This window comes from Aptenodytes forsteri, unplaced genomic scaffold, assembly GCF_000699145.1.
Source record: "Aptenodytes forsteri isolate BGI_AS27 unplaced genomic scaffold, ASM69914v1 Scaffold353, whole genome shotgun sequence".
Lineage (NCBI taxonomy): Eukaryota > Metazoa > Chordata > Aves > Sphenisciformes > Spheniscidae > Aptenodytes > Aptenodytes forsteri.
The window spans coordinates 1,102,762-1,129,377 of NW_008794953.1; the positions used below are offsets into that span (position 1 = coordinate 1,102,762).

General features: G+C 42.3%; 1 protein-coding gene across 1 annotated transcript in view; it reads right to left on the minus strand.

Moving 5' to 3' along the window:
- ZCCHC24 (zinc finger CCHC-type containing 24) overlaps window positions 1–26,616 on the minus strand; it is a 115,394-nt gene that overhangs the window by 4,355 nt on the left and 84,423 nt on the right. Inside the window, exon 4 of the mRNA XM_009275446.1 lies at window positions 6,685–6,849. Coding sequence (XP_009273721.1) covers window positions 6,685–6,849 — 165 coding nt within the window. The remainder of the gene's footprint in view (window positions 1–6,684; window positions 6,850–26,616) is intronic.

Here is a 26,616-nt window from a genome sequence, read left to right on the forward strand (position 1 = left end):
AAATAATTTTCTGGACTCATTACCTTAAGTCTTAGTGGAGCAAATGAGATGATTAAATGACAGATTAGATATGTGAATAGAAATGGATTCTACAACTACAGCTGGCAGGATAATTGTTAGGTTAACAGTCTTAAGGAGCCACAGCTACCTATGCTTCCCTCAAGACACACGTGCTATCGTGAATTTGTAATTTTTTAGTCCAATAAAAAAATTATGCACTGGGGAAAAGGATGAAATGCAATGTGCATTCTTGAGCAGCAGACCCCGCTTTTCTGTCTGCCTGGGGGGAACAGGGACATTAACGAGGCCCTCGGTTGTCGCTGTGGATCCCAGAAGCAGCGATAAGAAGGCTGCAGATCAGAGGCATGATGCTCAGAGAGAGCAAGCAGCCTCTGTCAGCAGCATGCCTCTGGGACAGGCCAGCTAGGAATGAATGATAACTGCACGAGCTAAATGGTGAAAAACTCTTTTTTTTTAGAGTTCAGAGAAGCAGCAGTCTGGGATGATCTGTATTCCCACTGCCGGAGCACATAAATATGGGCATGCTGGGGAGGGTTTATTAAATCTAAAGAGCCAAAAGATCGTATTTGTAGGCCTGAAACTGTTGAAAAGTTTATTGGGCTTGAGTGATCAGACTCGTCCCTCCCCATACTGAGAGAAGAGAGGTGGCTGTGGATGCACCCGGGTATGGGAATTGTGATGGCACCACTGCATTGCCCATGGAAGTAATAGCTTGGATATCATGAAGAATGTATTTACATACCAAATTATTTCCAGTCCAACAGTAAATTCCTGACAGCTGGAAGAAAATAGTGTCCAAGAGGACAAGTCGGTCACCAGATGGCTGGTTCTGCACCAGTGCAACAGCTGTCATCACAAACAGCACTGGAGTTAGCCGCAAAGTCAGAGAAGAATCCTTGATAAGAGGCCAGCCAGGAAGCAACCACAGGCGCAGATGTTGCCGCTATAGCGGGCAGGGGAAGAAAATGAGAATTCAAAGCTTGGCATCTGGGCTGTTACGGTGCCAAGAATGCTGGTGAACGGCTATAAGGACTGGCTCCATTGCTGGAGCAGGGTAAGAAGGAGCATAAACAACTACAAAATCCAAATTCCTTGGAAGAATAAGAGGTAGGTTTAAGCCCTGAGACTTCTGTTTATGTTTAGAGTAGCTAAAGTAACTACCCAGGAAATGGCTTTTGGAATAGCCATAAAGCAGCTTTGTCAAGGTAGCTCTTTGGTCTCCTATTCCTCAACAAGGCTTGAGCTCAACTGGCCTCCAATTTTTGCCCCGTGTCCTGTGAATTCCTGTAAGCACTCCCACGGGGAGGTTTACTGCTTGAGGGATGTGGTGGAATTGTGAAAGGAGGAACACAGTGGCACAATTTAGTCATGAAAACAAAAATGCATGCAGAGCTTCCTTGGTTCAAGGAGCAGTTCTGTAGCTCAGGTGCAAGAGGCACCTGATTCCCCACTCCACGGATGAGTTGGGGAATGAATGGCAGCAGCCCTGCTATCAGGCTCTCGTGTAACTTCTTGTAATACATCCTCCACCATCCCTCTTAAATGCAGAGATTTAGAGCTGCATTTACAGAGCACTCTGAAGTATATACACAGCTGTAAAATTGCTGAGAAGACTTTTCCTGCCCCAGAGAGATTAAAAGCTCATTCTCACAGATAGGGTATGTGGAGTAAGAGCGCAGGGCTGAATCGAGACATTCCTTGTGGAGAATTGGCACGGGATCATTTCCTGGAGTGAAACGAGCCTCCAGGAACAAAGAGCAGGTGGCAGGGAAGTGTGGCTGCTCTCCTCTCCAGGGACCCACTAACGAAAGGTATGCATCGGAAATCGAGATTTGAGCATAGCTGCACAAGCCGTTCACAGACCCAGCATATGTGCTTGAATGGCTACCCCAGAGCTATCCAGAGTGGAGACTGTTATCTCCAGTACTCTGACATTATTGCCTGAGCCAGTTACATGGGGGTACTCAGGCATGAACCATCCCTTGTGAGACGATGTGGACAAGCCCTGCAGGACAGCAAAGTCCATAGGTCGAGGAAAGTAACTAGGGAAGATGAAAGAGAGACGGAGATGAGGACTGGAGAAAAGGGCAAGCCTGGGAATTGAGAACAAGCTCCTAATTCACTGCAGTGAATGGCAAGCAATCCTGAATATAAGGATTTAATTTTTTTTCTCCTAAATTGGACAAAAGCATCCTAATCTCCAGTATTCAGGATGACATAGCAAAGCTTGGTGGCCCGTGTGGTTATATTTCAGCTATTGAATAGACTCTGCAGAGGTTGATCTCTTTGGTGAGAAACTGGGGGAATGCAGAGATACTTACTTGGCAATACCAGAGGATGAAAAAGTATCCTTGGAGGTGGTTGCTGTGTCTTGTCCTATATCCACACCTTCCTGTAAGTGTCCTCTACTGCCCAGGGTCAGATGTGGAACAGGGGAGTTTGATGTGATCTGGTATGAGTTTTCATTCTGCATACACCATTGTGAATGGAGACTTTTATAATATGCCCTCACCGGGGAAATGTGGCACCTGACTGGTTTTAGACATGGTCTGAGTCGTCTGCAGTTAAGTGATTTTTGTAGTTTTGGAGGCTCTTGTAACTTGACATAAGGCTAGTTAATGTTGAGGAACCAACAGTGATTTGCATCTGCTGATAAAATGACCATTAATTTTTTTGTTCAAGATAACTTTTTTTTATCTGTTAGGCTGCAATGATATGTTTACCAAATGGTAGGGCAAGGAGTAAGAAAAGGAGATAATGAATTTCCAACACATTGCAGAGGAGAAATATTGACAAAATTGTTTTGAAGTGGGAATAATTTATTTCACTAGAGCTAAATAGTCTCTGAGCTTGAATGGAGGTCAAACTTCTGTCTTGCCAGTTCATCTGGGTTTTGTTAAATTAAAAAAAAAAAAATCCACTTACGGATTACTTGTACTGTGATCACATCACATAGTGTGGTGACTTTGCAGTGTCAGACACTATAAAGCAATATTGATTTCTTTTTCTTGAATGGAGTTAAAATGCCACAAGAGAAACATGGCTTCTAGGCAGAGGCAGCATCTTTTCTTAGATGAATTGTTTAAGTTGGAAAAACTGTCTAATGGAAGATTCAGATGAGAGTGAAAATACTCTGATCCCCTATAATGAAGGCAATAGGAGCACATAATGAGCTGAGGACATCCACTAATGCACTGAGGGGGGAAAAAGGTGATTGCTAAAAACTTGTAGAAGTGCATAGGAACTCAGACATGAATGAGGACTCCCCTATGGTAGGTGCCAACAAAGTAATCAAAATGTAAAGAATAAATAGGAAATATATACAGAAAATGTTAAGGAGGTGTACCAGTGCTAATTAAAAAATAACTGCTAAAACAATCTTATGTGCACAACAAGATTTTTTTTGTGCTTTAACTCTCAAACTAGGAATATTGGACTCTTATTAAATATCTTTCACTGTGCTTTTACAAAATAGTCATAAGTGTAAGAGTACTGGTGACTGGGTAAAGCGTTTTTTCCAAAATGGTGCAGAATAACACCGCACAGATAAACGTTGATAAATGTTTAGAGAGAGTCTGGTGTGGAGCTGGATGCTTGGACAAAAAACATGTATGGGTTAGCAAACACTAGGCTCTGTCAAGAAGCAGCGCTGACCTCATGCAGCCAAAGTTAGCTCTCCTTTGCTGCTGGCTCTGTGCATGAACTGATGCTGTTTTCTTTACTGTCTGGCTATTGCTGGTATGTTTAATCGGAAGCAGCACAGGGCACCTCTGGAAGAATGAAAAAGAATAGAAAGAATGACGATAGTAACACTGAGAAATAGAAGCTGACGGCGGCGAGGCAGAGACAACAGGACGTAAAGCCTTTCAACTCGAAGCTGTAAGTTCAAATTTTGGGAAAGAGCACTAGTGACTGGCTGCAAGTCATTTATATCTGGAAGCCTAGTTGAAACGCACTCTTGTCTTGAAGATCTCAAATAGCTGTAATACCTACTGGTGGGACATGAACACATGGATAGAGGAGGAGAGCAAAGCTCTTCCACATCCTGAGTTATGGTGTCCTTAGGGAATGACGTGGAAACATAGCGATGGGGCTCAGCTGTGGAAACCTGCACTGCATGTGCTGTGATTATTCCCTGGAAAACACCATGTACGTGGCTCCAAGGCAAGCACAGCTTATAGAAGCACTGTAGACTGCAACCCTTCCACGGTATGTCTTTGACTTTAGTACTACTATGCAGATTAGGCTCCTCTGGCCCTGCCACGAGGGGCAACTCTGCCCAAGGGACTACTTGCAAACCTTCTTTACTACAAAATACACATATTCCCAAGTCTATAATGCCTTTTGTATAGTGTGGATGGGATACCTCTTGAGTGATTTCTTGTGACCCTTTGAACAGTAACATAAATGATGGAAAGAATTTAGAAGAACAAGGTAAATATTTACAAACTTGTGTTATAAATCAGTGGTCTTGTAATTTCTCTCACTCTCAAGACTGTACTTCCATGTGATAAATGACTTCATTGCTCAGCCTGGATTTTGGTGCAGTTGTCTACACAAGCTGTCTAAATAGAGGCAAAGAACCAGAGACCTTGGAAGCTTTGAGATTGTCTCATGTAAGTTAGTGAAAGAAAATTGCTTAGCTTTCCTTCTGTATATATGCTTCCACAAAAAAAGAGCTCCTTGCTTTTTTTCCTCACTTGCAATATAGTTTCCAGTCACAGTTTTGTCAGGGAAACTAGACTGCAGTTTCTAAAGACGACCTCTTGTTTTCAGGTTTGGAATCAGAGTGGCATTAGCCCAGAGAAAGGGGAATGGATCGCATCATCTCAGCTGGCCAACAGAAACAAAGATATTCACTGGCTGAGCCAGGGAATTGCACAAGTTCATTGTAAGGTAGAAAAACTCACATGATAGAAAGGAGGGATGATCATCTCGTAGTGAAGTATGTAAAGTTTAAACCAAGGCTTCTGCCACAAGCGTGGCAGGCTTCAAACAATACATTTTAACTGCAATTCATATTGCTTCACGGTACTAGCAATTCTAAATCAATATTTTGGCTGCATATTGGAATGCAATGTTGCCGCAGAGACTGAGCCAAATCTTGCCCTTAGAATTAGATGAATATGCATATGTGTACAAGAGGAGGAAATACAGTTGATTTGATATTCCTGGCTGGGATACAGCTTAATAAACTTATTTGTATCTCCTCTTCCTGCTTGTTGCAATGAATTTCAATATTCCTCTGTCTTTTCATCAAAATAAAGTCACAGTATCCTCCTTTAGGATTTTTTTCCTGACACCCTCCCCTCCAAAATCTCATGACATGGTATGAAGTGTTCCTTACGAGCCCATGGAAAGAGTTTTTATAGGAATTTTGCAAGCACTTAGGTAACTAATGAGACACCTAAGGCTCCTGATGGAATTTCCTTTGCGCCTGTTGCAAGTACATCCAAATGATCTGTCTATGGTTTGAGCAGTCCCTCTGAGTGGGCAGCAGGTAACTTGACCCATGCAGAGCTCTGTTTATTACTAAGATTCAGCTAGGATGAATTATACCTGAGGCAAATCACACCTCCCAAACGCTTTTAAAGTAATTCTCACCTTTTCCATCCACAACAATTTTCTGCAATATTGTGAAATCCTCCTCAAATTTTTCCATGATGGCCAAATTTATTTTTCATGGGGTTGTCAAAAGTGACTTTCTGCATGAAAGGTCAGCTTTGACAGCCAGTCTGTAGCCTGTCCCTGGTTTGTCAGGGAAACGAGGGCTATGAGCTCATGCAGTCGGTCTGTCTGTCTCCCACTGAAGACCACTGAACTGGTTGACTGCTTGTGACTAATTTTGGTGGGATACAAGCAGGAACTGACAGTCGGTTTTCCCATCGTGAGCTGGAAACGCAGGAAATGACCTCAAGGGATAGATGCAACTGCAATCTGCAGGCAGCAGGAAGGAAGGCTGTGTACGCCATGTGAGCTATGGCTGACAAGATGGCAGATACAGCTTTCCTAGCAGAGCTACTTCTTAGGCTTGACCCTTTCAGCTTAATAAAGGCTTTCTCTTGAAGTTCTTTGCTTGGGCATCACTTGGTATTATGGAAACCGAGAAACCTCTCTTTGACCAGGCTGTTGCTTTACTGTCATTAACCAAGGAATTCTGTAGGCAGGAGTCATCTTAATATTGTTCTCTTTCATCACTAATCTTTATAAATAGACATAGCCCCTTGACCAAATCCAATCTTATTTCAACAGGTGAAAAAAGTAGCACACGTGTGAAATAACTCCACTGACACCAGTGGGATGCAACATTAAATTGGTGTAAATATGAAGAGAATCAGAAGAACTAGGAGGCCCGTTGCTACTGCTGAATTTGTTGTAGTCCATCTCAGATTATAAGGCCCCGCAGTCTGTTTCTATAATAAAGGCAGGTAAAGATTTTGTTTTGGAGTGTTTTTTTTACTGAAAGATAGGACATTCAAATTTTGCAACTCTGACACCAGTCCAGATTTCCAGGACTGAGAACAGCAGCTCATCTGGGGAACAATTTTTTTGTGGTGTGTTGTAGTCCACGTCAAGTCCTGTTTAAGTCTTACCCACGTTTTACAAAGTCAAGAGCATTCCTAGTTCCAAGCCTGTATGCCAGCAGGTCTGCACTTCTCCTACCTGTTTGTGAGGATAAACATTAATGTGGCACTTGATACATTCTTGTCCCATGTTAGCCCAGGAGTTTCCACTCATCCATTTTCTCTTGCATTTGGGGCACTTATATTCACCAAAGCAGCGTTTCTTGCCCTGGTATGGAGTCAGGCCTTCTCCTTTTGGACGAGCCTACAAAACAAAGGGAAGTAGCAATGAATGACCAAAAAGGGGTGCAGGGCAGCAGTACAAAAGTAAGCCTTTTTAATTAGGAAACTTTGGGCAAAAGATACTGGAGGCAGGCATGAAAGTCGTATCCCCTTAATGAAGAGTTTGTATGTTGAAGCTAGTTTAACAGTTCTGAGAGTTACTTCTGTAAGAAGTATTCAAACGTTCAAGAAGACTTGTAACCCTTGTAAGTGACACTGAACATAGTATTTAGAAATAGGCCTGTGCACTTTTTGCAATGAATAGTTTTAATAACCATTTCATTATGGTAAGATCATCTCTATTGAGTATATATTGCTAGTATTATATATAGCATCTGGAGAAGTAGCTCACTAGTAAAGGACTGTATTTCTTTAACTAGATCTTTGTCTATTCCCCACTAGAACCTATCATCAAGAAAACTTTTTATAATTCAGCTTTGCACAGCCTCTAAACAATGAAATAGCGGCAATTCATTAGTATCTGCATATGCATTATTATATGGGAGTGCACAAACTGGGACTGAGTATGAAGGAAAGACATGTTTTTGATTAGTGGAAATCATTAATTTCATGAACTTCATTTGGTTTCTTGGTCTTAATAAATGGTTTCACAGATTTCTACATTTTAAAGGAAATAGGAAGGGATTCTCAAATGGACTGTTATGATGTCTAAATGTTAAACGTCCCCTAAAGAAAGCCTTTTTATCTAGGGAAGCTAGTAGAGTAGACAATGACCTTATGCAAATACCATTTTTATTTTTTCTAAATACACTGACTAAAACTGTGTGTTGTACTTAACGGAAGTATAGTAAGGTGCACAATACGCTAATATGTGAAGGTGAAGATGAAAGTATTGCATACAGCTGTCCTGAAGATAGCTGTAAAGATGAAGCCATTTTCCCAGAGTCTCTAGCAGGTGTTGAAATACTGCCCATGTACTCACTGTATTTTGTTTATTGTTGCCTAGAGGGAGATACTTCGCCTGTATAGTGGCAGAACGGTATGATCACCTATCAAAGGATTCTTTGTCATTTATTTATGTGTCACGCCTCTGTGGCTGCTTTTTTTTTTTAAGGTTCCCAGATGAAGTTTACAAAAGTTAAATGGCCCATCATGCTGGGAAAGGGTTTGTTTTTGTTTCGGGAGCTTGTACGATTTCTCAGTGTGTAGGTCCAAATTGCTTTCTGTGTGAAAACATGGGTTGAAAAAGCAGGTGGTTGGCAGAAGACGTGAGCTTGGCAGGAGCTCTGAGACTCGAGCTCCCGTGGCTGATGGAGATGGTGTACGCTGTGTTACCTCCAGGGTCGCACGTGGGGGCAAGCGGGAAGGGAACATTGAATGCGCTCCACCCCACGCGCTGGCGGGCGGATGAGGAGCAGGACGACTCCAAACCTACTCTGGCTTTTTTTTTTTACCCCTCCTTTCTGTAGTGTCAGTGAACAACACTCTCTATTTTTCATGCTTATTCCTCAGCATAGCAATATTCTTCTTTAAAAGATCAGATGCAGTAGCAACCTCCGCTACAAATAAGCAAACATCTATAATAATTTGCTTCATGACACTCAATGTGACAACCCACTGTAAATATCCTGGCTCATAGCAAAGATGAAGCTGACACTAGGACACACATATTTACAGAAGTATTGCACAGAAGAAAAAAGTCTTCACTGGTATAATGAGAAACATTCGTACTTCCATGACTAATGAGTGGCTGGCAGGCACCCAGAGTGTAATCTCCTGATCCATGGTGTCCCTTGATAAGGATGGGAGATTGTAATTGAATGTAGGGCAGGAAAATGTCAATTTATGGAGATATCCTTATTCTGGGCACTTAATTTGGCTCTGCCTCTGAGGAATTTGTAGCACAACTCAAGTCCCCGTAAGAAGGAGCCACATGCTCTCTTCATTTAGAAATTTTCATGGAATTGAATAGGAACCCTGTGTACAGAGAGCTCCCATGACTGAGAGACCTTCCCCCTCCTCCTGAAGTGTCACAGATTGCTTTATTTGTAGTTTCAAATGGGGCTATGCTATTGAACAGAAGACGAGTTTTTTTCTGATTCTCAGTTTCGGTGGCACTCCACTGAAACTCCTCCTGCAGTCAGACCTGGAAATGCAGCTTCATTACCCCTGCTAAGAAGTGGTCCTTTCAGAAAACGTGCGGGTCACCGAGTGCTTTATTTCCAAAAGTAATAGCACTGACTTTGGAGACAGAGTGTGTCTGAGAAGTCTTGTAAATGTTTACAACAGTATTTAAATGTAACACTCCCACTACAATATGTTATGCCAGCCATAAAGAGCATTTAAACATCAGACTCCCACAGCAATATGTTGCGCTAGCCACAATTCACAGACAGGGGAAACTTTCAGAGATGGTCACTTTGAGCAGGCTGATAACTGCAGGTTTCTCCAGGTCAGGTAGCTGACTTCAGAGACGCCAGCGCCTGGAAATGCTCTGCCCTCACAAATGCACAGGAGGGCACTGAAGATGCTAGTCGGTGAAGTCCTCTGTGTGTACAGCTGGGCATCAGAAATGGAGGCTTTCCAAATTAGCAGCTACTTTTAAAATTTGGCTTCTCCAACTTGCTCAGTAAGTCGGAAGCAGAACCAGGAAAAGAACATAGGAGCCCTGACTCCGGCAGTAATTTCCTGTTATAATTGCTAGACTAAACTTCTGATTTATTTTTACTTTAACTTTTCAGCTGTCACAGCTCCCTCCTCAGTCAGTGACTTTAATTAGTTTGCTGGCAAAGCTACAACATTCTCTGTAGGTGTTTCGCTATTCTGCTTTATGGATGTTTATACTTTGCCCTAACAGATATTATTTTCTTTCCCATATCTTCAGTTTCCCAAACTGTGCCCCACAGGGAATTTGGATTCTCAAACAAACAAGCTCATTTTCTCTAGTGAGGAACATCATTAGGAAGCACTGACAGCAGCGAAGGCAACTCTCCAACTCCCTCCACCTTCAGGTCCAAACAAAACAGAAACTTGACAGTATTTGGTGGAAGGTAAAGCCTGAGTGAGATACACTAATGGCCTGAGAGGTCTGAAGTTGGGGGGGGGGTGTGTGTTTCTTGGTGTTTTTTGGTTTTTTTTTTTTCTCTTTTACTGTCTGTGAAGGCTTTTATTTTGCAATAAAAGAATCTAAAAAAAATTTTTTTTCTTTTTTACTGTCTGTGGCTTCAGCAGCAGCACAGTTGAATTGCATAAACATTTCCAAGAAACAGCCTGCTCCTTGGCGCAGAGGCAGCCAGCCCTGCCCAGCAGGGTGCTCGAGCACCCGGTCGCTCTGCGACAGAGGTATCTCAGTGCTCATCCAGCCGGAGGGCAAGAACTGTTTTCACCAAAGGTTTTTCTTAACTAAGTGCCAAAAAAGAGCAAGACGACACATTTTGTCTCTTGGCATTAACCTAAAGACGCTTATTTTACAAAATGTGGGATTTACCTTGTTTAAACCATTAACCTCCTATTCCCTCCCCACCCTGGCTTCTTGTGAATGGTGTTTAATAGTAAACCTTGGTTGGTGTTTAGGTCCTGCGATTCCCTCACTGAGCATTATCTTTTCTTACTCTTTCTGCATATAGGGATTTATTTATGTTCCGAGTTAACCTGGCAAAGTTATGCCCCTATGCATAACGGCAAAATAGTTTGTTGTTACCATGTTAACGTATGTTGTCCTGTTGCCTTTAGGCCCAGGTAGTCTTTGGCCTGGTTTCTACCCTTGGCTGCAAAAGCTGGGTGGAACCTCTGTCTTACCATGTTTGACGTAATATTCAAACTAGGTTACGAACCATAATGTGAACAAGGCTTTTACGTTTTCAGCATACTTTCTGTCTGGGGAGTTGACAATTTTATGCTTTAAATGCTGATTTGACAGGCTTACTCCGTAAAACCAAAGCACCCAGCATTTCTCCTGCTATGTGACTGTACGGCTCTCCAACACCTATATGTATCTTCGCTTAGACTTTTCAAAGATTATTTAATGCAGCCAGGACAGGTAGGCCTTTGGGGATGATCAAAACAAAACAGATTTTTCAAGAAGGACCAGAAACTAGCTATTGCTTGAAGTATTTCTCAATGTCCAGACCTAGGCCTACGTAACAGACTCTTTGCGCTGCTTTGACTTTGGAAATCAGAAGGGAGAGCCTTCCTTCCCCAAGGTACCCCTGGGGTGGGAGCTCTGGCGGCTCAGAGCCCCTTCCTTCCTCGTGGCCCTCAGGCACAAACAAGGCAGTCTTGGACTGGCGGTGGTAGTGCTGAGGCTGAAGGGGACTCCCTCTGGCCTCGAATTCGGGAAGCAGCACGGATTCTCTAAGAGCCCTCGCCGGGCCCTCTGTCCGCTAGCAGTTAGCCAAATGAAAGGACCTTGCCTTCTGATTCATGAGACAGCGATACATCACCTCGGTCTTCCAGACAAATGCTAAGACAAATGGAATCATTTTTGTAGGTTTACCTAGCCAGTGCACGTGTTTGCCTTAGCTAGATCCAACGTACGTACAAAGCCAGTATTTTTCATGTGGCACAGCAACAAAAATGATATTGATGTTCCATCCTTCACTGACACCCAGCTGCCTCTATTTTTCATCCTCTTCCTTTCTTCAGCCAAAACCACAAATTGGCCATAATAAGATTTTAAAAGTGTTTAAGTTGAGCTTTTCTGCTGGTAACTGGCCAGCCAAGCTCTCTCACAGCCTATCAGATTGTGCATCTCATGGAGGAATCTGCCAAATCACTTGGCAGTGACAGACATAATAAAGGACTCTTTGCTTTCCCCAGACAATTCTCTCAAAGTATCAGTTTGCAGAGTCAGCAAAAACAAAACAAACCCCCCCCACATGCCCTGCTTAAAACTAAATTCATTATAAACAACAACGGGCAGAGAGTTCCCTCCAAGTGAAAGGCAGAGGAACAATGTATTTAGCGCTCTTCTTCCCCTATTCTTCCCCCAAGTTTGTGTTACACAGCTGAAAGGCGCACAGCACAGGGGGAAGATGAAGTCAACATGACATTGGTAAGTGGGTCCCCTTCCTGGAAGAACTCGGTAAGGGTCTGCTTATAAGGATGCTTCATCAAATAAAGCAGAGAAGCGATAACAGCAAACAACAGCTTGACGCACTGACCGGCTCCCAAGTGGTTTGCAGGAGTGGGAGGGACGAAGTTTTATTTTGAAATGTGAGTCCTCTGACACTCTCAATTGTAAGTCAGCACAACTAGGAGGTGGCGTTAAAAAAACCTAGCACTCTTATTTTGCGCTACTGTACATGCATAGTTTTGAGAAAGATGAAATAATGATGATAAAGCATACACAAAATGTTCAATTAGAAAAGGAAAAAGAAAGTCTTAGGACTGATTTAGTGTGCTGGGTGTCCTGGCATTCTAGTCCTCTCTGCAACAAGTTGTAGAGTGGTGGGAAATTCACTGAAGTCCTCTGACCTTCCTCAGCTCTGTGCAGGCTGCATAGAGAATGAGGACACGCTTGCGTGCTTATGCCAAAATGGCACATAAAAGGGAATCCTTAGATTGGTCAATTTTTTTTCTTTGTCCTTCCTGACTTTTGTATTCATTTAAATCTGAATATCAACAGAATACGTAGACAGATACAGAGGTTAGATGTTTAGAAAATTAATTCTAACACAGCTGGTCTATTTTTCCTTGATGAGCGTAGTCCATGTTGCTGGTGTATGATATTGCTGATGTGTGACACTGGAGACTTCTGAGGTATTTAAATGACCTGTCGCTACATCTTTAATTAGTATGTGCAATATAGGAAGAGCATCTAGGGGTTACAGAAACCAAATTAATGCTTTGTTTCAGCCTTCTTGTCTCTAGTATAATTTGTGTATTAGTGATGAGAACTCTTACTTGATATGGGTCAGATAAAGGAAAAGGGGGATAACTGTCAGAAAGCAGACTCTTCATTACAGCATTACTAGTTAAATAAAACCTTCTATTTGATTTACTGAACAACAGATATTATGGAATTTCTAGATATGTTGGATATTCCAGACTGAGGATTTATGACAAATAAAATTGTATCTTAGCAAGACATGGCTGAAGAATAAAGAAAAATTGAAAACTAGTTTGTGTAGCTTAACAGAGGAGGCCAGTATGCATTTTATTTGCCTGGGATTTTCTTAGGGGTCTTGTCTGTCACAAGGCTTAGGGCTACTTCAGCCTCCGACTGAGGAGTCTACCGTATGGCTTTTATCGTCACTGAAAGCATCAGGAATTTACACCATTGCATTCATAGAAACAGGCTCGTTCTTCAGGGCAGTTAAAGCTCATCAGTTGTTATTGTTGATCTGAAACCTTCTATCACACTCGTACCACTTCTGCTCTTAAATTCTGATCAAGGCAGGAGGTGGCTTTGCACTGAGGTCCCAAATAATGAAACTATTACAGTCAGGCATCTGATAAAGTTGGTAGGATTTCTCAGCACTTCTTCTCTAGGGCAGTATGCGTATTGTAGCCTTCCTGCTCACCGTCAGTGCGTTGGGCTGCGGAAAAGGGGACAACGAGTTGCTGGAGCTGATGCCTGGCCTCCCAAAGAAATGTAAAATTAGAAGCAAGTAAGACTGCTTAGGCTCTCTGTGTGTCTGCTTGCTGCTCCAGGGATCACCATATACTGGGCTCTTGCTAGTAGTATATTCTGTCACCTTATGCGGACAATAATTTCACAGTCAAGCGTATACAGAAGTTTGCTCCTACACACATTTCTCCTTTCTTTATTTCACCTCATACATGTACCTCTGCTGAGCATAAATATAGTCAGTCCTCTGACTGCTTTCTTGGCCCTGCAGTCAGTGTCTTTCTGGCAGGGTGGTGTTCAGAATGGAACACAATTCTCCAGGAGCAGAGCATTAAACAAAAGATGCGAGTACATGTAGCGCACAATCCGAAGTAACATTAGTCTTTTTATTTTACTTGAACCCTATTTCTGCTGTTACAAACATTTTCATTCCCCAAGTCTTACTCTTTGGGAAACATTTAAACGTATACCGATTTAAGCTGTGTCAGTGAACTTTTATAGGTAAATTTTGAAATGGCAGAAGACCAATTTTATGTTTGTCATTTCAATATATGAGTATGTATCTCTTGGTTGCTTTGAAAAACCAGTGTTGTCAACATATTGTATGTTAACTGCGATTTTGATCTCGTTTCCACAATGGTAAACCAAGAGTAAGATTTGGCAGTATTTGTTACTAATAACACGCACATGGTTTCTGATGATGATTAAAGCAATAGGCATGGTTGTCATGGACATGCTGATCAAAGTGTAGAAATCCAAGAAGCTGGCTTGGCAAACATTCTAACATTTAAATCGAAATCTGGTTTTGCAGATTGTTCAGAATCCTAGCCATGCGTTTTGGAACAAAGGCTTTTCTTCTGCTACAAAACGCCTAGTTGAGCTGATCATTAGAACCATCCTTGGGCCAAAGATATATAACACTCACTTCTGTGCTAAGTCAGTTTGAAGCATAATATTTGCAGAATTGCCAAATATTAGTTACTATTTGATGTGTCAATTACTAAACACTGAATGGTTTCAGAAGTTGATAGTGTGGGTTTCCTTCTTTGCAAATCCTAGTCATCACTCCACAGCTAGTATAGAAATAGAAAACATGTAAAAGCGCAGTACCACACAGTCTGAGAAAACAACTGTATTGATTAAATAGCAGTATGCTGTTTTCATAGGCCTCTGTCTCAATAAAAAAAGACTTGGAGGTATTGACACAAGCAAGCAGCGTAACACAAAAATATTTGGGAAGAATGGTAATGTGGTGACAGGACTGGTGTTGGACTTCCAACACTTGGATTGAGTATGTAGCCCTAACAGATTTCCCGTCTGATCTTGGTCAGGTCATGTAATCAGACTGTACCTCAGCTCTTCATTTGGGCGGGGAAGGACGGGGGAGAGGTCCTTTTGCTGTTCCCCGCCATTTCGGCGGTTCTTGTGGCATCGTATAATCACTTTGGGCTACGTATGGTGATGTAGCTTGTGTTGCATAATGGAACCTTGAACTGCATCTGGGCCATCTAAGTGCTATTACAACATACCGAGTAAATAACACTCCCAAAACTTTCAGTCAATCCTTTTCACAGAAGAAAATTTGGGTGCGTAGTGTATCGCACAGAATGCAATACACTTCTCTAGCTGAAGCTTGTTAGTGGAGTCTTAATAGAAGACTTGCATTCACAATTCTAACTAACCTCAGATTTTTTTTTCTGCTGAATGTTCACATGAATTTTCCAGGTCTTAGAATTTCAAACAGTGTGCTTGTACATTCAGTTATAGTACGTGTTATATACAGGGCAACAGGCAATGATCAAGTGTTCAATGTGTTTGGTAGACCTTCAGAGCCACGGAGCTCAACTAACTCTACCTGGATTTTCTATTAAGGAAAGCTGCAAATAATTATCTTGGTTAACTGTACTTCAAGGACTTATTTTACCTGTGCGTGCTACTCTCTGCTTGCTGAATGACTGTGAAAGAGCTCCCAAACCGGCTATCTATACTTGCGGCCAATCACAGCTTTAATGTTTGTTCCCGTAGGACTTTGAAAACAATGGAATTACTTAAGCATATAAATAGCTGCCTAATGAATCTTCTTTTGAAGGTATTGTGTAGCTCAGCCTAACCCAGAACCTAAAATTTCAAGAACAGGGAAAGAATAGGTCTCTGGTCCTTATGCATGTGAAGACAACCGTCAAAATGTGAACCAAATGTTAACTCTCACAACGAAGCAAATGTACTGAAAAAAATGCTCTCAGGGAATTGTGCAGCGAAAACGGCTTCCAATGTAGTATTTAATGCAATATGAAGTAAAAAGGAAGGGGGGGGGCTAGCCTAACCCAGAACCTAAAATTTCAAGAACAGGGAAAGAATAGGTCTCTGGTCCTTATGCATGTGAAGACAACCGTCAAAATGTGAACCAAATGTTAACTCTCACAATGAAGCAAATGTACTGAAAAAAATGCTCTCAGGGAATTGTGCAGCGAAAACGGCTTCCAATGTAGTATTTAATGCAATATGAAGTAAAAAGGGAGGGGGGGGGCTAGAAAGTGGGGATGGGTAGTGCCTAAATGAACCTGGGTCTTTGCTGCATGATTTAAGTATTGTATGTCATATAGAAAATAGGGATTTGCATATCAAATTAGGCATGTAGAAGAGTTAAAATTACACTCGCCTGCTGGGATGCAGTGAGGCACTTCTTTTCAGTGTTACAAGATCATATTCTTCTAAACAGCTTGAGATAAAAGGAAGTGGTTGAAATCTTTCTTTCCCCTTCTCTGATACAAAATTGACCATGCTGAATTAATTATGAAGAAACTAGGAATGTATTCATTTTAATAGTTTCCTGATGTGCAGACTCTTTTGTCCCTCTTCATCCATTGCTTGAAAACATACAATGGCAATACCCTCCTCCTCTCTCCCTCCCCCTTCTCCTCTGGTAGCACACCATATTAAACATGTTGGCATTTTTTTCAGTAGTTGGAATCAGAATTTTGGAGCAGTGAGGGTCACACCCTTGCTATAATCAGGCGTTACCTCTTCCAAGCTGAGGTCAAGACTCATATTTTTGGACCAGTTTAATTGGTCCACCCCAGTTGGCTTCATGTGGGTTTCAGATTTCTCCTAGGGCTAATGTGGCACATCTGGGGCACTGCTCTACTGATGAGCTGACAAGTCTAAAGATGATGAGCTTCTGTCCTTTAAAAAGCAGTGGAGTAGCTCCGGTAGCCCCCTCGCCTCCCCATAGTCATGGGACCCTTCTAGAGGCAAAACAGATAGGAGGCAGACAGATATCACTGGAGGTCATTTTATTCCAAATCTAAGTGAGTGGCAGGTGCTTTTGAAGACGCATTCAAATGTGGGATGTTGCCTTCTGCCTCATTGCTCTTCTGAGATGTGCTTATGCAAAGTCTCCGCCTGAAGAGAAGATTTGGACTGAATTATGATGTTGAGATGCAGCTGCAGATCTCCAATAGATCCTGTGATGGTATTTTCTTCCTTATTAAGTGTTGAGGTAAAGAAACTGCATGAGAAGACTGTCTAGACTAGATTGGGTATGCCACCATATAGCATAATTTTCAAAGAGGATTTGGATCAGGGAACTTTCCAATTTATGCGGTGACCATAGAGCTTGTATTGCTTTCTGTTCTGTGCTTCAGCTGAGAATCTGAGACTTTTTTCACATTAAACTACAACGCAGAATAATAATGCTGTCTCTACTATTTGAACCGTTTGTGAAAGCTGCATAGGGACTTTAACTGCAGACATGGCAACTTGCAAAACATTTAGTACTTACTCTTCACAAACTACTGTAGCTTAATCTCATACTGGGTGCAGCTTGATGTAACTTTGGTGTCAATTTACAGAGGGGAGTAGAGAAAGGGCCTGTATTAAATATAAAGAGGGCTGTAGGCGCTGATGGGAGATAGCTTCCTCTGCTGCTCAAGTGGCTTTGTAAAATCCTGCTGTATGACTATCTGTACCTTTTGGTGCCTTTATCCTTTTGTAAATCTGGACCTGTTGTGGCTTTCCTCCATGCCATATATCTGCTGGGCTACGCTTGCTGAAAGTACTTTGGGAGGGACTTTAATACCATAGCGATCTTAAGAAGAAACCTCAACTTGGAATCTGCTACTTTTGCACGTTCATGAGAAATAAAGTCTGTTGATCTCCAGGGATGTCAGAAGAGACCACTGCTTTATGCTAAGGTACTTTTTCCTCTGAGGCAGAGTGGTTTGTAGGACTCAGATGACATTAATGAGGCAATTACAATAAATAATGATTTTATTTCAATTAGAAGCTTTGACATCATTTATAGATCTAAAAATAACATTAATTTCTTTGCCCAGTTTCCAAATGAAACTGTGTCACCCCAAAGCATTATCTGTTTTTCTTCTATCCTAACAATTTGTAGCCCACAGCAAGGTCAACCTGATATAACAGATAATTTAATATCCTTAATTAAGAAAGAAATTTTTAAGAAAGGTATCAAGTTCCTATGCGGGTTCCTGAATAGTCTCTGTCCTGGGCTCTGACGGTGGCCAAAAGATGAGCGCTTTGCTCTCTGCAGGCTGGGCAAGGGAGTATGCAGGGGAAGGTATTGCACTGGGAGGTTGCGAATACATGGAGCAGGGAGGAGGAGGAGGCAAAGCAGAAAATATTTTAATTCAATGTGATTGCACAATGCAATATGAAATGCAACTTTAGCAGTGTTACCACTCGGGAAACAGCTTGTTTTGCTCTGATTTGACTTTATGCTGCTTGTTGCACCCTCTGGACTGACACACTCTTTTCTTGTTCCCTTCATATTTGTATGAATCATAATAATGATGGATTTCTTTTAGGCTGAATCAGAAATGCTTTTGCTCTTGTACGGGCTTTATCTCTTCAAAACAACTCTTGGAAAGCAAAGGAAATATTGTTAAGACGATAAGGACGAGTTTCAGGGGAAAGGATGTTTCTAGAAGAACTCAGCCTTCTTCCTTCCTTCTGCTCTGAAAGGGACAGGATCTCTTTCAACTACCCACTAAATCCTTAAGGATTCAAGACCTGGTTCATGGCATATCCTGCGCAGTGCATAAGAATACGTACAACTGCAGTAAGAAAGATCCAGCAGGAGAGTGCATGTCACGAGGAGAAGAATGTGGTCTTGTGGTTACGGCACTGGACTGGGCCTCCGCAAGCCTGGGCTTTATTTCTGGTTTGAATACAACCTCTCGCTGTGGGTTTGTGGACAAGTTACTTGATCTCTCTGTGCTTCAATTTTTCATCTGGAGTATGGGCAGTACTAGCGTACTTCACGTTCTGGGAGTGTAATTAATGTTTGCTACTACAAAAGTGAGCAGTATGCATGAATCTTGAGTTATACAAGTCTCAGATCGGTTTTGAAGAAGGACTGCTATAGGCCTGTCACCAGTGAACCTGACCTTGCCTCTTGAGCCAATTTTTTAAAAGGCTCTGCCTAACAGATGTTTTCTCTTTCATACATTTTATGTTTTCCCTACAACATGGTTGGTTAAAGTAGTCAGAAATGTCATTTTCCACTAACTGCTTGTGACATCTCCACTGATACATCATTAAAAAAAGTAAAAAAAAAAAAAAACAAACCCATACAAACCCACATGGCAGAAGGTAAGGCACGTACATAGGCAGTTGTTACAAGGATTTCTAGTTAGGAAATTCTTCACGCAAAAGATAAAGCATGGGCCCTCTTTAGAAATCTTCCCACTGTAACAAAAACAACGGAAGGACTGCCCGCACCCCCTCTAACCTCCCCACCCCAAAGCAGCGTAGCGGTGGAGGCTCCCAGGACGCTAGCACACACAGCAGGCTGTGGCCTGTCCTCCTCCAAGATGAAATACCACAGCAAGAGTGTCATTGCTTCTAGCTGGAATGGGCCCTTTGCTTGAACTATTAAGAAACAGGGAAAGGAAATAAAGACCAGATGAGCAACCACCCTCCCTTTCTCCACCTCAGCCTCCTTCCCTCCACCTTCCCCCCCACCACGTTGTCTCCAAGATGACATGCAAAAAACACTGATTGAGTCAGTCAGCCTGCTTTAAATTACAGCATTCTTTCTGAGCCTGGAAAAAGACATGCTATGCATAGCCCAAAAATGAAACATGACTTCAGCTGCTGATTTCTAAACTGCATAAATGTTTATTATGTTTGATAATGTGAAAGAGACTTTTTTCTGGTCCCAGTATTCTTTCCTCTAGAAATAATTCTGCCAGATTACACAGGAGCGTGACGCATAGAAGAAAGTCTCAGAAACCCACCCTTCCTGCCCACAGCAGCCATCCGTAAGTCTGCCCACCTCAAGAGCCCTGAAATCCCGGCTACCTGATTTATTTCACGTGCCTGACATCACTTGAGAGCTCCTCGCTTGCTCACTTGCTTCGGAGCCCTGTGCATGTGCAGGTGTCTGGGGGGAACCCCTTGCTAGAGTTTTATTCTACTGTAGGCTCAGTCTCTCTATTATGAAAGACCAGGTTTTTAACATCTTAATTGAAGTGCATCAGAAAAGTCTCACTCTTTCAAACATAACCACTGGTTCACAGTGAAAACTTATAGGCGTGTACACCTATACTGTAGATGACCCAAGGACGACCATCCTTTGGTGTGAGGTTTGTGATAATAGAGTGTGAATCTGCGCCTCTACTCTCTTCCATCCTTCCCTCCCTTCCCAGTCCATCCTGTTCCTGCAGTTGTATTTGCATTTTCCACTGTGTTCCTTCACTGTTTTTTTTTCCCACTATGTGCAAAGCTAGCTTGAATCATCTAAAGAATGACTTGTGCCATGCTACCATAACAGCATCGGCAGCTGCCAAACTTTGTTAACCGTTCTGTGACATTCATGGTTGATGTCTGTAGTGTTACAAGAACTTTGAGCATTTTCTGAAACTCTTACAAAAAGGAACTGAGGCAAACTGGTTTCCTCCATAATATCTTTCTTGATCACATGCAGAAATACGCAGTGCCTTGAAGGTGAGGAAGGATGGACTGCAATCAATACGTACAGAGTGAGAATGCTAATAGGTATCTGAAGGGTGAGAGCACAACATGGTCAAAGCGTTGGGTGAAGAGGACTTCTCGCATCAGAGTTCTGGCTAGACTGAAGAGAGAGAAGTGGCATCTAGGAGATGACTGATGCACAGAAAAGATACAGAATAAAATTTATAGCCTTTTCAGTGGTTCAGATTCTGCCAAAAAGTTAGTTAACTGACTCTTTATCTCTGTGCTACTATTATTTTGTTCTTCTAATCTGTCACAAAACAAGCCAGGAGAAGGACTATTATCTGAAACTTTTTTAGGAAACAGAAAGGTCATAGGTTGAGTCAGGCCATGGATGTTGTATGTCTTGGTCCATAACTGTGGCTTTTGAGAGAAATAAAATCTCTTATGTGTTGAAATAGGAAACTCGCGTCTGACTCATCAGGCTGCCTGGCTGTACTGTAAGAAATTAAGTCTTTTGGACACCTATGTTTTAGGCTTGTTCTGTACAGCTGTGTAGCAGGAACTTTGGGATTAAGATAATCATTGCTGTTAAAAGTTCTGAATGGAAACTGTTTTGACCAGAATATAGTCAGCAAAGTGAAACAAAATGGTAACTGTCTAAACAAGTGAGTTGTAATCACCATTCCCTTTAATGTAAGTAGATGACATTTCTATTCTTTTTTTTTCATTACCTCTTTGTCCATTCCTTCTTTAAAAAGCAAAACTATTCAACCGTTTGCAACCTTCACAATGTGTTTGTACAGTGGCCCCAGACAGCATTTCCTATATTGAAGCATTTTATTGTCGAAGACACTCACACACAGCATTTTCCTTATCATGGCTACCTAAAATCTCACTTCCTGAAAGTCACCACTTTTCCTGCGTGTGTACAGAGGAGTAGCTGTCACCACAGGAGTCTCACACTGGACTGCTCTGAGCACATGATGTTGGCAGTACCCCAGATCTGTTGCTAGCTGCTGACCCAAAATGGGGGAGCAGCCTGAGGCCAACCGGGAGTTCATATTCTTTGACATACACTGATCCTAAGCAACATCAGGAGGCGGACTGGGAGACAGACGGGCCTTACAGAGTAAATAATCCTTCTCCCCAAAGGGAGAAATTTTTTCGAGAAGAAAACCAAACCAACACCAAAACCACCACCAAGTTAGGGATCTCTTACTAGTGAAGAACATGCTGCACCAGAAAGCGCGTGTGAAGGACAGCTGTGGTGTTCAGCTACTGCACATGTTCAGGAGCATTTTTTTTTTTCCCTAAGGTGCTAGTTCTATTTTAAAGATTATCCACATTGCCCTTTTTGGAATATCTGATTCCACTTTTGTCCTAGCAGACAGTTTTAATACCCACAGGCAAGTAAAGTGAAAAGCTCATTATCAAACAATAGAAACCTCATGAGAGCAGAGGATCCACCAAGGGGCTGTAGGGCACGGAAGGCATGACAAGGCTTTGTGCTGTGTTTGGTACTTTTCATGGGAACGTGTTTGTGACCAAGGCCGTCTTCAACTTTTCTAAAGTCTAAGGCAGTCTTCCTGACACAGACAGTGAACAGGCCGCTGCAAAATGTCTTTACTAGAGGCTGTCTCTCTGTTGTTTGCTCAAGGCTTAAGAAACTATTCATTTTTGAAAGGGTATTGTGCAAGAAGCATCTGGTATAAAATGCTTGCCATAGTGTTTGCTGCAGAAGACGATGGGAGAGGTGGGATGAAGATTTGGCGAAGGGAGGCATGCAGTTCTTTATCCCTTTAGCTACTGTTTCTCCTTTCCTGTTTCACCCTGATGCTCTTTCCATCGAGAGATGCTAGTCTAAGGATAGATTCATGCCTGCTCTGCTTGCAGAGATGCAGTAGGAGTGAATTTGCCTTGATCTTGGAGGGGAAGAAAAAAATCCAAACTATTGACAAAACCTGGTCAGGAGTCCTCGATTTTGTTTTTCATATTGCATGGGAGTATCTCAGCAGTCTTACTGATTTGAGAAAAAAAAATGAAAAAATCAATATGGAATGATTAAAATAGAAGAGGAACAGAAACAAGTGTATCCCACCTGACTTACTATAAGGTCTCTGAGTCTAAGGGTGTTATTTTTGCAAATCAAGGAGTACCATCAAGGCTGTGCTGTTCTGGTAGACAACAGATTCAGACTCTTGTGCGGAGGTTGGCACAGCAGCAAACATCTTCTAGCCTCTTGATTTATTTTTTTTTTTTTTTTTTCAGTCTTTCCAAGGACCAGTAAACTTTATCCGCTCTGCATTTCAGGGGGATGTTCAGTTCATTGTGTGCCTGGTGAGAGGCTCGTTATCCTCCGCAGGCTCAACACAAACCTTCGATTTTTAAAAGGCGACAAAAGAGGCGGCCGGTCCCGGTTTCCGGTCTCCCCGTCTGAGCCAGCGCGGCGGGCTCCTCGTCCCCGGCCCCGGTGCAGCTGCCTCTTTGTGCGCTCGGGCATAATGAGGAGGGCTCGGGAGGAAGCTGACACAGGTGTGCCACGGGGCCGGGGACTTGGCCGGGGACGCTGCCTCGAGTGCGCGCGCACGTCTCCCCACACACAGGTCTTGTGTTCGGTCTTGGCCACGGCCTTCAAGGGCCTCCTTGTCGCGGCACAAACAACGGCGTCGCGCAGCCTCCCTTGTGCGCTGCCTCCCGGCCGGCACTGACCAGAATAATCCCCTTTCTCAGCCCTAATACCACAGCAGAAATGTCATCCTTATTCTGTAACACTGGCATTTGTCAACTTGGTGGGAACAAAGAGAGCATTCATTGAGCGGGAGACAGGCAGAGGGCCTCAGGAAAAGCCCTTTGAGGGGACAGAAAACGTTCTTCTGTCAAACTTTGAACTCCACCGGAGCTGCCGTTTGTCTTTGGGTCTGACCGGACTGGAGACAGAGGGGTGCCTTGCGTCGACCACGTCTTCAGCTGGGGTCGCAGGGCAAACTGAGGTTTATTTTTTAGGACAGCTGACTAGCAACAAATGGCCTCTTTTCCAGGGCAGCCCCATCTTTAATAAATGTAGAGCTCTACTGCTCAGCTGGGTTCGCTCTTGCTTGGCAAAATTAAACCTATAAGAAATAGATTTATCTTCACACTTACTTTATACACAGATGCAGTCTTTCTGATATCAGAGACTTGTCTCTCCTGTCCAACACCTAGCAATACAAGGCCCTTGCCAGCAGCGAGAGACAGCTGGAGCTCTATCAAAGGTACCAGCGACAGACAGCAAGACGAAGCAGGGGAAGCCTGCTCTTCCTTGGACATCCTAGTAAGCCCTGCAGGATGCTGAGGGACAGTAGACGTTGCCACTGGAGACAAATATGTCAACAACAACCTATGGAAGAGATTGAGCCCTTTTGACAGTTTGCTCAATGAGTCAGCAGACTCCTCCTCACAAACAGCATTGGCTCCTCTTGCCCTTGCTGTTGAAATTGAAGTAGATGGCTCAGGATAGCACTGTGTAACCACGAACAATCCACTTTATTGAAAACAGACCCAGTGGTTTTCTAAATATCGCCTTACCTACTAGCTGAACACAAGCACTGAGCTCGCTCGGAAATCTCTCTACTCGGAGCGATGCGCAGAGGTGGTTAACCCTGGGGTATTTGTGTTACGAAGACTGCTGCAATGGAGATCTGGGAAGGCTTAATTTCAGACAATCTTATCTTTCTATTCTAAATTGTCCTCTAATGAGGCTGTGTTAAAGCACTATCACACCTCACTGCAGAGGTCGCTGTGTTTTAGTGAAAAGTTAAATGAATTTTGTGGGCCATTAATAACATACCCCAGGCTATTTCCCACTTGCTGCCGTTCCAGAGCACTCACCAGATGATACAGAGTATATCTGCTGGTATGGAAATGCAGCTACCTTTGGGGTGGAGAGCAGTACCAGTCTGTGCTTTGCATTTTGCTAATTTTTCACAGTAATAAATCTTTTGTCTAAAAGTATTGGGGTCTGCTCGGTATGTATGGTCTTCAGGAAGAGAAGCTCTTTCTAATAGCTATCAAATGCAAGGCTGTGTTAATGACAATGGGATTTGAATCAGTTTTGAGAAGCTGAAACAATTTTATCATGATACGTAATTAAATGTAAGATTAATAACAGCAGCAGTAAGAAAAGGATATAGAAAGGTAAGAATGTATTCATTAGGCATTTAACTTCCATGCATAAATGGAAACAAAAGAAGAGTATGTGTTATGTACGTTTAGCGTGAGGTATACAATTCACTCAGCAAATGTAGGGCATTTTCCTTAAAATGGTGAATGTTACAGTTCAATTTGATATAATGTTATTGCTAGCTGGATCATCAGTGAAGCTGTAGTTAAATAGCTCCGTACTAAACTTTGAGAGCTGTTGGAAATGGACAGAGAAGACTCTGGGATGGTGGGACGGTGCCTCAGGTGACCCCTTCCTAAAGGCTGGCGTAGCCAAGCCGGCTCGGGAGGAGGAATTGTGTTCTAAGCCATTCCAGTTCCTTCTTGAAGATAAAAGGAAGAAATATTTGTCGAGTGTGTCCCTGTTAATCTCTTCTGATGGTTGTGGGGAGTGCTTTGGTTGTACAACAAGATGCTACAGCTGTCAGACTGGCCTGTGGGCAGCACGCTCTGCGTTGCCAGGATGCGTTCAGGGAAACATGTGCAAGAAATCATTTTAGAGACTGCCCACCACCCGCTTCTTTTTAAGGACATGGTTCTGCACATGAAATCGGGATATAAACAGGAAAGGCCTCCTCCTTCATCTTGTTATCTGCATATGCAGTAGAAGGGGAATCCAGAGTGTCTTCATTTCTCTAAAGCATCCACAGTTAAGTGCCTTATTCCTAAACCATCACTTTGGACTTGGGTTTAAACAGCATGAACCGAAGTCACGTCCTCAACATCAGGCAAAGTAGTACTTGAACATCCCATCCCTTGCCTGTCCTGTATTCCCCACTGGATATAAAACAGTGGAGTAGAGATTTTCTTTTTCTGCTTAGAAATATCTGAAGAACGAGTAAGCAGAACTCTTCAGTGTGCATGGACAGGGAGTTTAAGGACTATAAACATAATTTGTAGTGAAGTCAATAGAAAGAGCAGATTAAAACAGACACATAACAATGTGTTATGAAGGAGAGAGATGTAAGAAAAAAGTGTGGAATCATATATTCATTGTAATTTGCAGCATAGCGGGGCTTAGAAATACCTGAAGAACGAGTAAGCAGAACTCTTCAGTGTGCATGGACAGGGAGTTTAAGGACTATAAACATAATTTGTAGTGAAGTCAATAGAAAGAGCAGATTAAAACAGACACATAACAATGTGTTATGAAGGAGAGAGATGTAAGAAAAAAGTGTGGAATCATATATTCATTGTAATTTGCAGCATAGCGGGGAAGTGGAGTGTTAATACCAAACAAACTTGCACAGAGAGAGATGTGCCCGTCGGTCAGAAGTGCATAACTGTGCTCCCTCAGCAGCTTCTCCAACAGTCAGCAGTGTTTCCTGCTCTTTCACTGATTTTTTTCAGTGAATATTCTTAAAAATTTTCATATTAAAATAGTGCTCTTCTCTAGAAGGGGGGGTGGGACAACGACTGACCAGTGTTTTAAAGTGAAAATAGTAGTTGCGATGTCTATGTATGTAGTTTTAGTTCTTTGCCTTTTCTGTGCTTCAGTTTGATTTGTGAAATGGCAGAAAATTTACTGTTCTATATCACGTGATCTTAGCAATTTTAAATGCGTTAAAACTTCTAAAAAGCTTTAAGAACAGCCTTCAGAATTTACTTAATTTGCCATCATTGATAATATAGCCATCAATTTTCCTTCCTGTAGATGTTTGAAAACATCCCAGGGCCATTAAACACAGTGAATCCCTGTTAGTCTATTTAGGTTTATGATCTAATAGCTTATTCGGTATATTAGGGTAGATGCGTGTGAACTGGGATGGAGCTCATTTCTTACCATGCCTGTCTTTGTGCTGTTTTTCTCAGGCTTTACCCAGGTTATTTAACGCGTTGTTCTTTTACATAAAACTTGTAAAGCTTAAAACCTGTAAATATTTTCTGTAAGTAGGGGTAGGTAGGGAAATACAAAAGAACCTACCCAAACCTTTTAATAAAAAATTGAGCCTCTAATTAAAGTTGGGATTGTCCCCCCAATTAGTTTATATCTATGACACTGTGTGGTTAGTGCCAGTTGAGTGATCTGACTAAATTTGTCAAACCAGAGGTGTTTTTTAAAAAAAAAAAAAAAAAATC